Source organism: Nilaparvata lugens, chromosome X, assembly GCF_014356525.2.
Source record: "Nilaparvata lugens isolate BPH chromosome X, ASM1435652v1, whole genome shotgun sequence".
Classification (NCBI taxonomy): domain Eukaryota; kingdom Metazoa; phylum Arthropoda; class Insecta; order Hemiptera; family Delphacidae; genus Nilaparvata; species Nilaparvata lugens.
In genome coordinates this window covers 35659788-35673944 of record NC_052518.1, presented here as the reverse complement: position 1 = coordinate 35673944, position 14157 = coordinate 35659788, and the positions used below count along the sequence as shown (strand labels likewise).

The 14157-nt window shown below is 36.7% G+C and overlaps 1 protein-coding gene across 1 annotated transcript in view; it reads left to right on the top strand.

The window, feature by feature from the left end:
* The window catches only part of LOC111049205 (sodium- and chloride-dependent GABA transporter 1), a 168510-nt gene that overhangs the window by 133926 nt on the left and 20427 nt on the right, over window positions 1-14157 (top strand). Inside the window, exons 10-11 of the mRNA XM_039443210.1 lie at window positions 12510-12641; window positions 13904-14107. Of these exons, the coding sequence (XP_039299144.1) occupies window positions 12510-12641; window positions 13904-14107 (336 nt within the window). The remainder of the gene's footprint in view (window positions 1-12509; window positions 12642-13903; window positions 14108-14157) is intronic.

Below are 14157 nucleotides of genomic sequence, written 5' to 3'. Positions count from 1 at the left end.
TTCTCCTTCTTCTACTTCCAACTCGATTCACTTTGGTTGAAAGAAAGCGAGTACTTCTTCTCTATTCTCATACTTCTTCCTATTCTTCTCCTTTCCTCTTTTTGAAAGTGACTATTTCTTCTCTGTTCTCTCTATGATAGCATGATAAATTTTTTGAATGTGATTATTGTTTCACTTAAATCTGTGAGTTAGAGAAAGATGTCTTGGTTAAATCTGTCAGTTGGACAAAAATGTTTCAGTTGAAGCTCTCCTCCCAAACACGATTCACTTTAATCTGTCAACAGTAGAGCTATTGAATTTCTCATTCTACTTCCAAACTCGATTCACTTTGGTTGAAAGAAAGCGAGTACTTCTTCTCTATTCTCACACTTCTTCCTATTCTTCTCCTTTCCTCTTTTTGAAAGTGACTATTTCTTCTCTGTTCTCTCTATGATAGCATGATAAATTTTTTGAATATGATTATTATTGTTTCACTTAAATCCGTCAGTTAGACAAAGATGACTTAGTTAAATCTGGGTGTAAGATGAAATGAATTTCTCATTCTCCTTCCAAACTCGAATCACTTTGGTTGAAAATCACACAGTTAGAAGTAAGATGTTTCAGTTAAATCTGTCAGTAGGAGAGTCTTGGATTTCTCATTCTTCTTCTCCACAGTAAAAATCTCACAATTGGAAGTAAGATGTTTCAGTTAAATCTGTCAGTAAGATCTATTGTTTCACTTGTTGATAGTAACCTTTTTCTCATTCTCCTTCCAAACTCGATTCACTTTAATCTGTCAGCAGGAGAGTCATTGGATTTTTCATTCTCCATTCTTCTACATCCAAAATAGATTCACTTTAATCTGTCAGCACTAGAGTCATTGAATTTCTCATTCTCCATATTCTACTTCCAAGGACATTTCACTTAAATCTGTCAGTAATAGACTAATTGAAATAGACCGTGACTATCTATAGATTAAATGGAGCATAACTAGAGTCTTCTTCCTCTCCTTCTTCTTCCACCTAGAGAAAGTGTGAGAGAGAATCATCATTATCATCTTCTTCTTCCTCTTCTTCTTCTTCATCTTCTTCTTCTTCTTCTTCTCCTTCTTCTTCTTCTTCTTCCTTCTTCTTCTTCTCTTCTTCTCCTTCTTCTTCCTCCTTTCTTCTTCTTCTCTTCTCTTCTTCTTCTTCTCCTTCTTCTTCTTCTCTTCTTCTTCTTCTTCTTCTTCTTCTCTTCTCTTCTTCTTCTCCTTCTTCTTCTCTTCTTCTTCTTCTCCTTCTCTTCTTCTTCTCTTCTTCTCCTTCTTCTTCTTCTTCTCCTTCTCTTCTTCTTCTTCTTCTTCTTCTTCTTTCTTCTTCTTCTTCCTTCTTCTTCTTCTTCTTCTTCTTCTTCTTCTTCTTCTTCTCTTCTTCTTCTTCTTCTTCTTCTTCTTCGAGAGAGAGAGAGAGTATCATCTTCCTCTCCTTCTTCTTCTTCCTCTTCTTCTTCTTCTCTTCTTCTTCTCTTCTTCTTCTTCTTCTTCTTCTTCTTCTTCTTCGAGAGAGAGAGAGAGTATCATCTTCCTCTCCTTCTAACTAGAGCATGACAAGAGAGAGAGATGTGTGAGAGAGAGAGAGAGAGAGAGAGAGAGAGAGAGAGGTTCTTCTAAGGGGGCGGGTGCGGCAGAAGGTGCGGGGAAGGTAGGATGGGTGCGGGGGGAAGGGGGGAAGGTAGGATGGGTGCGGGGGGAGGGGTGAGGGGGGGAAAAGTCATAAAAAAAGCGTCAAAAACCGGGTTTCCCATCTACTATAAAAAGTAAATCAAAAATTGAAATAATAATAAAAATTAATAATAAAGATGAAGAAAACAAAAAGAGTTCCAGCCAGAGCTCATAACATTTCATGACTCAAACGAGCTACAAGATAAATATTCATTTCACAATTTTTCTTAAAGACATTAAATGAGTTCGAAAACGGATCTATATGTTCATTCAAAGTATTATATAATCTTAGACTTATAATAAGAAACGAATTATAGTGATGAGTAGTTCTCACAAAAGGGATGTTGAACAATATATTTTTTCTAGGCCTAGCATAAGGTACATTGAAATTCAATAAATTTATGAATGATGGAATATGAACTTTATGATTTAAAATGTTGAATAATAGCAATAGAGCATTTACAGATCTGCGTAATTCTAGAGAGTGCACTTTAGATATCGATCTTAACTCACTAGTTGGAAAATTAAAGGGACAAAAGCGATTAAATTTTTTTATGTATAGATGTCTCAGAATTCTATTTTGAATTTTTTCAATTTCATGAATGTCTGTCACATTATAAGGCCCCCAAACTACTGCAGCATATTCAAGTTTACTGCGAACTAGTGCATTGAATATTCTTAAACTAACATCACAATTAGTGAATGGTATGGTATTGCGAAATATAAAACCCAGTAATTTATTAGCACTACCTAGGGTATAGTTAATGTGGTTCTTGAAATCAAGCCTTGGGTCCATGATAACTCCAAGATCTCGGATGTTATTAACACACTCAAGATTGTCACCTCCCAATGTATATAAATGGTGCTGAAAATTCATCTGCCTTGTATACACCATGAATTTAGTTTTAGATACATTCAACTTGAGTCTGTTCTGACAACACCAAAGGTTAACTCGATCAAGATCGTCCTGCAATCTGACACAATCATCAATGCTTTTTATTGACCTGTAAAGTTTTACATCATCTGCAAATATCAAGATTTCAGATTCTTTAATGCAATCAGGGAGATCATTAATTAAAAGAAGAAACAAAAGAGGTCCAAGATTAGATCCTTGTGGGACTCAGGTGGGGTTATCATAGTTTTCAGATGTGTGATTATTGTACTTCACTTGGGAAACTCTATCAACCAAATAGCTACGAAATAATTCAATTAAGTCAGGTGAAAACTCGTACATAATTAATTTATCTAATAATACATTAAAATCAACTGAATCAAATGCTTTCTTGAAATCTAAATATATTACATCTACACGGCCTTGCATGTCAAGGTGAGAGGAAACAAACTGTGTGAAAGTCAGCAAATTACTCACAGTTGATCTACTGGGCATGGAGCCATGTTGAAAAGGGGTTATTACATGCTTCACATGATCAAAAACTATTCTGTATAGAGCAGATTCAAAGACCTTTTCAGGAGAGTCCAAAATAGAAATAGGTCGAAAATTGGAAATTATATTTGGTTGACCTGATTTGAAAACTGGTGTTATTCAGGCAGTTTTCCATTTCGTGGGGTATTTATTAGTTTTCAAAGATAAATTGAAAATAAATCGCAGTGATTCAATAAGTATATTCTTACAACCCTTTATAATGTAGGCAGGAACGCCATCAGGTCCAACTGAACGTGTAGCCTTAAGTCCATCAACTGCGGAATTGACTTGATTGGCTGAAAGGTATGGAATGGTCAGTACTGGTAAATCGAAATTACGATTACTGTTATTGCGGTTTACATGTTGAGCAGCAGCATTATCGCGATCACCTCCTATGACATCATAGATGGATGAGAAATAATGCGCAAATGCCTTTGGCACATCAGCACCAACATACTTAACCCCATCCATTTCCAAACAATCGCCCTTTGATCTAGATTCCTTTTTACTACCAATATAGTTCCAGAAATGTTTAATATTCGAATCTATATTACTCTGTAGATTAGCTATATAGTCTTTATAAGAATTATTGATTCTAATTTTAATAGTGGCTCTCAGTTCAACAAATTTACTACGGTAATATCTAGAAAAAGTCATTTTTCGTGCACATTTTTTTTTCTGCTTGATTAATTGAATAATATCTCCAGTAAACCATGAGGGGAATTTAGATTTAATTATTATATTAGATTTTGGTACATGCAATGAGAAGGCTCTGTATATAATTTCATAGAAATGATCAACTGCTAAGTCAACATCCTGAAAGTGATACAGTGCGTGCCAATCCGAGTTACAGAGCGTCCGGTAGAGTTCAAGGAAGTTAGCTTTTTTGAAATTATGATAAGACGAGTATACAGGCAAAGGCAAGGGGGTATTTCTTAAAACAAAATTTACTCCTATACAAGGATGATGAAGATCCTCAGGGAGTAAAGGAACGTTTTCTCGCAGAACATCTACAGAAAAATTTGCAAGCACCAAGTCCAGAGTTTTGAAACTTGCATTCAATACATTGTTGTACGATTTCATATCAAAAAATGACATGAAATTGAACAATGCTCTGCATTTGTGTGAACTATTACTCAAATTATAGTTGAACCCATTAATTTCATTGATATTAAAATCACCCAACACTAAAACAGAAGACGAACAAACAACCTCATTTGTTTCGAAATAATCAAAAAAATTAATATAGTCATCTATCCCAGCATTGGGAGAAAAGTAAACAATACATATATAAATAACCCTACCATTAATCAATGTTGATTTAACAAGCAACGATTCATACCTAGCACTTGCATTTCTAAAAATGAGTTGAGCTGACCATTTCGTGTTAACAGCCAAGAGAAAACCGCCACCCCACCGTTTACCTGACATAGTGCTATCTCTATCACATCTAAATACTCTATAACGGTAATCAAACAGTTCTCCATCATGAATTTCACCATTTAACCATGTTTCAGACAAGGTGACAAAATCGAAAGAATCAGCTAACACAGCTTGGTACAGAGCATGTTACTTAGTACGCAAACCACGCGTATTTTGATAAATTAAACTAACAACACGAGAATCACTAATAACAATCTATACATACTTCTAGAGGAAAAACAATATCATAGCAATCAGAAACAGCAAAGCTAACAACAGAAACAAAGTTAGATAAAGAAGATGATTCAAAAACAGAGCTATCAGTAATCAATTTAACAATAATCATATCAGTTCTTAGAATGCTGATAGAGCATTCAGAATCCAGTATTTATTGATACGAATCCAGATAACTATTGATTTAGACTGCATTATCAGCGAGCTTAGCAATGTCAATTTCAGATTTGATAGTATGAATCATAGTACCTTCACTTTTTCTTATCCTAATATTGCCAGATCTGTCAATCCACAGAAATTTAAAATCACGTTCACTCTTTACCTTTTTAGCCTTCGCAAATATTATCCTTTTACGTTGACTGAGTGATTGATTGATGTAGATGAGAGAGTCCATAGCCAAGCCCATGTGTCTAGTGTGCCATGTGATAATGTTCTTTTAACATGATGCTTCGCCAAAAACGCCTCCTTCACTGTACGGCGAACAAAGCGTACGATTATCCCCGATGACGGCCAGTTATTTAGCGGCTTCAAGCGATGACATACATCAATCATATCCTCTGTTATTTTCAAGTCCAACGCTTTACCCACACCAATAACAGTCTGCGTCACGTCTTCATTTTGAGAGGTAGGAACGCCGAAAATCTCCAGGGTGTTAGATCTGGAGTACTGCTCAGCGTTATCAAGATGCTCCTACAATTCACTCACTCGCTTGGAAAGGTTTTGGTTTTTTTGACGCAGAGAATCAATGAGTTCATTCAGCTTATGAATAATCGCCTTCTGAGCCATCAACAATTGAGAGTTCTCATCTAACTTCTCGTGACACGTATTAAGTGAACTTCCAAGATCATTTTCTAGACGCTTGAGCCCTCTATCAATTTTTTCACCCAGCAATCTTATCATTTCCTTAACGTCCTCGGAATCATTCACACCAGTGTCGCTACGGCTAAATCGACGCTTACGATTGCACGGCGAACACAACCAAGATCTTCCCTGCTCCGCCAGAACACTCAATTCAGTCTCGTTCAACCCCACACACGACCCGTGATAGAACACTCGACACATTTCACATTCGATTTTATCCTTTGAGTTTCTAGAAACCGATTTCGAACATTTGACACAATTACTCATGATTTAACTGAACGAAAAGTAGGCCCGTTGGATAAGCTGATAAGGGAGCTCGATCGAGCTATGTCTTCTCTCATTGAATTCTGAACTGATACTGATGCTATAAGATAGGACTTGAAAGTTTATTTGGAATCTTAATGGCGGATTTGTACCATGTGACCGAGCTAACCAATCAGGAGCGTGACAGTCAATGGCCATACTGTGGGTAATATAGTTACTGTATTAATAGTAGGAACAGAAGCGGCCCCAAGTTGCTACCCTGAGGTACTCCTGAATTACTAGAAAACTTCCCTGATCTAATATTGTTGAAGAGTACAAAAAACAATCGATCAAGTAGGTATGAATGGAAAAAGGCTACAGATTCAGATCTGAATCCTAAGGCAAACATTCTCTGTATAAGGGTTTTGTGGTCTACTTTATCGAAGGCTTTAGAAAAATCAAGGTAAATGGCATCAGTACGTGAGCCTCTATCAAGGTTTGCAGGAACAAAATTAGTAAACAATGGAAGAGTGCTAAGTGTTGAACGTTTAGTCAGCAAACCATGTTGATTTTCAGATATTATTGATTTAAAATGATTGTAGATACGTTTATACAATATACATTCAATTATTTTCGCAGTTGAGTTCAAATTATATATGTTTCAATTATTAATTGTTATTAATTCGATAAGTTGTTCAATTTACCGTCTTTAGGGATTTTGAGTCACTGTTGCTTCTTTCCATCTACTTGGGAATCTGTTTTTGTCAATGGTGGGATTGAATAAATATTGAAGAGGATTGATCAAAATTCACAAACAGCCCTTGATTATATACGGTGGAATGTTGTCTGTTTCAAATTCCTAATGGATTCAACAACCTCATCTACAGTTATATTTTTTATATCAAAGCTATCAACTGTGCTACTGATTTCAGCATCTGTTTCAGCAAGGTCAAAAAGCAAAATGAGACATCATTGCTATAAACTGAAGCAAAATAGTTTGCAAATTGCTGTGGTACTTCACCAACAGGAATCTTAACACCATTCAATTCATATTCGCTAAGTACAGTATTATTTGCTCTTTTGTTTTTTATGTAGTTCCAAGAGTGTCTTACATTAGTCTTAACATCATTCTGTATGGCTGTTATATAACTATGTAATGGCGTCGGGGTTGGGGATTCCATCGCCCAGCTGCTTCATGCAACTGCAGACACCCACTCCGGAGCCCTTCTTCCCAAATCCCTTCTTATCTTCCTTCTGCTCCGGAGAGCTTGAATCATAGGGCGGCTGTTTTTCCATTGACTTTGCTTTTGAGCCACCCTCTCCTATGTGCGTGACTTGATGGATCCAAAAAGTCATGTGCAAAAAGTCACGCACAAACTTTCTCTCCTATCTGTCTTCCTTGACAAACTTTTCGTTTTCCTAATTTTCCTGTTATTTTTCTAAAAACTGCTTACTTGCAGAAGGATTCAGTGGAATACCAAAGGCTAAGGGAACAAACCCTGAGAGAAAAGGAGCCTGCTTGAAGGCTTAGGTAGCGGCCCTACCATCAAGCTAGGATGCCTTGGGCCAGTTCCCCAAGCATCTGAAATCTAACCTACTAAGAGAAGCAAAAATCGAGAGAAAACGGATTTATCGGATAAAGAATTGGCACAGATTGGATTTTATCAACTTTGGAACTCGGAATGTCGGGGGTTTGGCGGGGAAGGAGGTAGAACTGATAAATGAAATAAAGCTATTGAAAGATGGATATTTGGCACTAACAGAAACAAAAAAGAAGGGACAAGGCTGCATGGAACTTGAGGATGATTTTCCATTGATCTACAATGGTGTACCAATAAGTGGGAGAGCCAGAGTGGGTGTTGGAATCATGATTCATCCAGAACAGCAATGCAACATAAAAGAATGGGAATTTATAGATGAAAGAGTCTTAACAGTAGACACATCTGTAGGTGATGAATTATTCACAATAATAGTTGTCTATAGGCCAAATGAGGATGAAACTTCTGTTACAAAGGATAATTTCTATGAGATGCTACAAAAAACAATAGACCAAGCAAAAGGAGAGGTTGTGATAATGGGGGATATGAATGACAGAGTGGGAAAGAAGATCATACCTGGAGCACATGCAGTTGAAGCACAAGGGGAAAATGTGTCCAATGACAATGGAAAGAGGCTGCTACAATTGTGTGTGAATAATGATTTGGTTCTGACAAATACACATTTCCCACATAGAGACATTCACCGGTTCACAAGAGTGAAGAGTAACATCAAGAAATGATAGATCTATTATTGACTACATCATTGTTAAAACAGGTACAGAGTGAGAGATTCTAGAGTAATGAGAGGACCAACAATAATTGATAGTGGTAAACACCACTTGCTATTAATGAAAATGGCTTTGAAAACTCAAAAGTATAAGCCAAATAGTAGGAAACAAATGCCTCGAAAGTACAAGATCAGAACCTTTCAGCTCAAGGAGCAAAGTTACAATCAAAAATATAGAGAGATAGTAACTGAAAAAGTGAGGCGGGCTGAATATCTTATGCAAGCTGATGATCTAGAGGAGTGCTGGACACATTTCAAATGCATTATCATGACCTCAGCAGAAACAGTATGTGGTAGAATGAGGGTCGGCTCTCTGCAGAGGAAAATGTCGTGATGGACCATTGAGGTTAAAATAGAGGTTCAGAAGAAGAAGAAACTTTGTAGCAAATACTTGCGGTCAAAGATTGATTGATTGATTGATTGATTGATTATTTATTTCGTGTGCAAGGTCTGAAGAGACCCATTGCACAATAGAACAAAGAAAATACAAAGCATGTTATACAATTAATAAAACAAGAACAAAATACAAAGTAAGATAAATATAAGTATTACATTAGAAATAGTTCGACACCTGAATAATTATTGAACGTTCTTACAACTTTCACTAAGATTAACAATAAAAAATAGAACTGCGGGAGGACTACAACTCGTATAAGGAGCAGAGAGCAATAGCCAAAAATGTTGTGGAAAGAGCTAAGGAAATGAGCTGGTAGGAGTTTGGAAGAAAGATGGAGTCAGATTTTGGTGGAAATCAGAAACTGTTCTACAAAATCCTGAAAAGTATGATAACTGAGAAACCTTGTCCTCTGAAGTATATAAAAAGTAAGGAAGGAACCCTACTGACTAAAGATGAAGAAATTATGAGTAGATGGAGTGAGCTGTTGGAGGGGGAAGTGAGAGGTACCCCTGATCACTCACAGGTAGAGGTAGATCACTCACCCAGAAGTGATGCTGGTGGAAGAGGATATAAGGCAGGAAGAGATGAGGGCAGCAATTAACAAAATGAAGGTTGGAAAAGCAGCTGGGCATGATGAGATTACACCTGAGATGGTCAAGTACATGGGGGTGTATGGACACAGAATAGGTACAGAATGGAAACTTGTAGTCAAACGCCTATCCAACCAATGCTTTTTACATGACGCAAATACTAGATACGTCACGTGACCTTGGGAAGTTCCAATCCTGCTCTTCTGATTGGCTCGTGGCAGTGAACGAGATCAATAGATCCGGATCATTAAAGTGATCCGAACCTACCATCAATACTATTACAATGCGGCGCTTCCTAACAAGATGGCGGATTTTTGCGTCAGGGTACTAGCCAAGTTTCCATACTGTATGTATACTGTGGTATGGAGAGAAGCTACTACTGAGGGTGCTGAGGCTTGCCTGGAAGTACAAGAAGATTCCAAAAGATTGGGAGTTGGGAATAATAATACCCATTTTTAAAAGTGGTGATAATAGAGAGTGTAAAAACCATAGAGGCATCTCACTTCTCAGTGTTCCAGGGAAGATCTACTCTCGTATCTTGCAGAATCGGCTACAGGAACAAGTGGAACATCAACTGGATGAGGCACAATGTGGGTTCCGACCTCAAAGAAGTACACAGGATTTGATCTTCACGCTCAGACAAGTTATAGAGAAAAACTTGGAGTATGGGAATGAAATGTACCTAGCATTCATAGACTTGGTCAAAGCATTCGATATGGTACCATGGGCTGGTTTGTGGGAGGAGCTAGAAGGCAGAGAAGTATCAAGGAATCTCATAGAAGGCATAAAAAGTTTCTATAAAAATTGCAGAGGTTGTGTAAGGCTGGGAAACTTAGTGTCGGGGGAATTCAGGATGAGGATGGGTTTGAGACAGGGAGATGTCCTCTCTCCCTATCTGTTCAATGTGCTATTAGATTGCGTTATGAAGACCTGCAACCAGAGGCAAAGGAAGTTTTTTGTGGGCAATTGGCGAATGGAAAGGGTAATTGCATCGGAGCTTGCTTTTGCTGATGATCTCGTCCTCTTGGCTAAGTCTGGAGAGAGTCTTAGTAACAACTTACAAATATGGCAGGAATAGCTGCTGAAATAGAACATGCAAATGAATCTGGATGAGACAAAAGTGATGCATGTAGCAAAAGATCAGAGGCAGTTGAAGATATTCATCGGGGAAAGACAGTTGGAGCAAGTGGAGTCATTCAAGTACTTCGGAGCTACTATTGCTTGTGATGGAAGGATGAAAAACGAAATAAGCAATAGAGCAGCAGCGGCAGGAAGGTTGTACTGGGCATTATCTAGAAAGTTCCTGAGCAAAAGGGAGGTGAGCCAGACTACCAAATTAGGGATTTTCAGATCTACATATGTTCCAATCCCAACCTACTCTTGCGAAACATGGACGCTCTCTGAAAGAAGCCAGAGTCAACTGGAGGCACAAGAGATGAGATACTTGGGGAGGGTAGCGGGGAAAACAAGAAGGGATTGGATAAGGAAACAAAAACATCAAAAACAGCCTGAATTCCAAACCTCTGAAGCAAACGATTGAAGCCGCACAGTTGAGGTGGCTGGGACATGTGGTGAGGATGCCGACTGACAGACTGCCAAGGAGGGTCTGAGATTGCAAGGTTGTGGGTGCTAGGGGGAGAGGAAGACCGAGGAAGAGATGGGAGGATGGTGTTCGAAAGATGGCGGAAGAGAGAGGCATGTAGTGGAGAGGAGTGAGAAGGAAGGCGCAGGAAAGATAAAGATGAAGGGCTCTCGTAAACCTCGACATCTAACGGTAAAAGAGGATTGATTAAGTAAGTAAGTTGTTTTTTATGTAGTTCCAAAAAGGTCTTAAATTAGTCTTAACATCATTTTGTATGATAAGCTACAACTATCAGCATTTTCAAAGTGGTCCTAACTTCCTGAGATCTTTCTACATAATATCTTGAAAATTAATTTATTCTTCAATTTTTAATTTTTGATTATATCACTATTGAACCAACAAGGATATTTCGCGCAGCTCTTCTTCTCTACCTTGGGGATCCACCAATTCATAGCATTGTGAAATAAATCATAATAATAATAATCAACAGCCTCATCTACGTCATCAATGAAATATAATTTCTCCCAATCTGAATTGTTCAATGTTAGATAAAGATTATTGGATTTTTTGAAGTTATAATAGGAAATTTCAGTGGCGGGGAAATGCATTCAAGACATTTCTACTTAAAAGAAAAGTGCGGGATGATGACTATTTTCCGTAAGAATAGGATCGTTACTTCAACAGGGATACCACTTAATATCAGATCAAGGGTTCTTCCATTTGTATTAAGCACATTAAGCATAAGCACATCATTGAAAGAACGTAAATTTGGAAGAGGCATTGTTTCAAAAATACATCCGGCTCTACTTGAGTCAGCAGAAAGATTGAAATTACCTACTATCTGTTACTTCACTCAAATTGAAGTCTCCCTATTAATGACTAGAAGCGCTTCAAGTTGTTCAGACATCTTGAGGTACCCTACAATATAATTATTAGGGTCTGTTTCTATCTTCAAGAACTTGCCCAAGATATAATTAAGTCATGTAATCCTACCAACCGAGCTATTTATTACTGCGCCAAGATACACAGCCTGTCAGGAGTCTATTAGATTGCGGTTTTATCTTTCCTCCATTTTGTGTCACAGATTGAATAAACTGTTAATTGTATCCAAGACACCTAAACATGATAACTGTATACTACTTTGCGATTGCTGTAGCTCATTATAGAGTATCAACTCACTGAAACAGAGTATCAGTTCGCTGAAAAATCCCGTTCATATAGTAAGGCCTGAGGCCTAAGGCCTCCTAAGTGATATCATTTTCTTCTTAAACTTGATAGCTTATTATAGATTATAAAGATCAATTGTCATCAAACATGATAGATTATCATATATTATAGAGATGAGAATAGATTGAAGTAGATTTAGATGAAGATATTACTGACTTGTAGCTTAGAACTGAAAAGATTATATTATTGATCCGATCAGCTAATTCTAGTTCAGCAATCAGTTCTTCGACACTGTTCCTGGGAAATCTTGCATTATGACGTCGTACTGTAATGTAGAAACAGTTGCATGATTTGAATATTATACTTTTGAAAATCCATTACGAAAAGGTAGCTCTTATGGGATTGATTGTGATGTTGTAATGTTCAAATTATAACATGGTCGTAGATGAACATATTATTATGAATACTGATTCATATGAAAGAAACACATTACGTTATTCCATTGTGCTGGTTGATTATTTCCTTTCTAGATTTTCATTAACAATCAATATTGATCTGTGCTCGATTATTACTCGTTTTTACAGTTTTGTACAATGGAGGGCTTCATAACAGCTATGGTGGATGAATACCCACATTTACTGAGAAGACGTAAGGAGGTTTTCATAGGAATAGTATGCATCTTATCGTATCTAGCTGGTTTCACATGTATATCGAAGGTAATATAACTATTAAGATATGATTACTAGATTATTTCAAAGGTAAATTGCAATTATTCGAAAGGAATAATATAAAAAATATTCTGCATTGTATTCTAGTCGAGACAATAGACTAATGATTTCCCAAGTTGTTTCATTTGTGTTTGTGTTCAATATGATATCAGTCACAAATTAATTATTTCCCATAATAGTTCCATTCAGAGATGCCATTTATAGGTGGCAGCCTCCCCTTCTGAAAAGATCGGAAAAATTGATAATGAAAATGGGGGCCTATCTATGTGAAACATTGAAATCCGATACTTTCATTAATTAAATTAGATCAGCAGTAGTATAATTTCTTCCACAGTATGAACATTCTAGCTTAATAGCCAAGAAATTATTACTGAAGCTTAGATAGAGTGTGTACAATAATTAGGGTAAAACCAGTGAGTTATTAGAGAAATTAGCAAGTTGCAACGTACTACAGTGGAAGCAGAAGAAGACACAATCGGACAATCAGTTTAGCTGTTTCCTAATTCTCACCAACTCTGTATAACTGTATACCTCATTTTTGGGCCGCTTTGTTTATTTACGATGAATATTCAATGATAAATTAATAAACTACTCTTGTTAATGATTAATCATATTTTTGTATTGAAGCATCAAGGACAACAGGAATAATGAAGCATATAACTACATCTTTGGACGTAATATTCTTGGGGGAAAAAACTCGGACCCTTAGTAGGTACTTCATAACCCCTCATACCCCCTGGTGTTTGCCCTCCCCTAACAGTTTGGTAAAATAGCGCTACTGATATGATTTTTTTAACAATTTTTGATAGTTTTGAATATCATAAATTCCCTTCATTGATGCAGCAGGATTGACGATTCTTAAATTAATCTCACTAGTGTGAAGTCAAGAGATTCATAGTTGATACTATAACATTATTGAATATAAATATTCATAGATGATTGATTGATTCAAGAGTATCTAGTTATCAAATTCTACACTGAATTAAAATCTTACATAGTTTCATCTGGTTTGAATGATATTTATTCAACTAAATTAAGAAAAAGAAGAAATTTCGAGTTTATGCCTGATCTTTTCTCTTCAATGTACCCTAAAGTATTGTTCAATAAATGAGGAAAGGATACCAATTAAGTGGATTACTGAAAAGAATAGAAATGATAGATAGTTTTTTAATATTGAAATTTTATTTTCGCATTGAAAATACATATTGAATGATAATTTACTTTGAGTTAATTTTCGTTTAACTTTACAGGGCGGAATGTATGTGTTCCAAATACTGGATTCTTACGCTGTGAGTGGTTTCTGCTTGTTATTCCTGATATTTTTCGAGTGCATTGCTGTATCCTGGGCTTTTGGAGTCAACAGATTCTATGATGGGATAAAAGAGATGATTGGATATTACCCATGGGCTGGATGGAAAGTATGCTGGGTCTTCACTACACCTGTCATCTGCTTAGTAAGTCTCATAAAAATAATACTTAATCAATTCATTGTATTTTCCTGCTA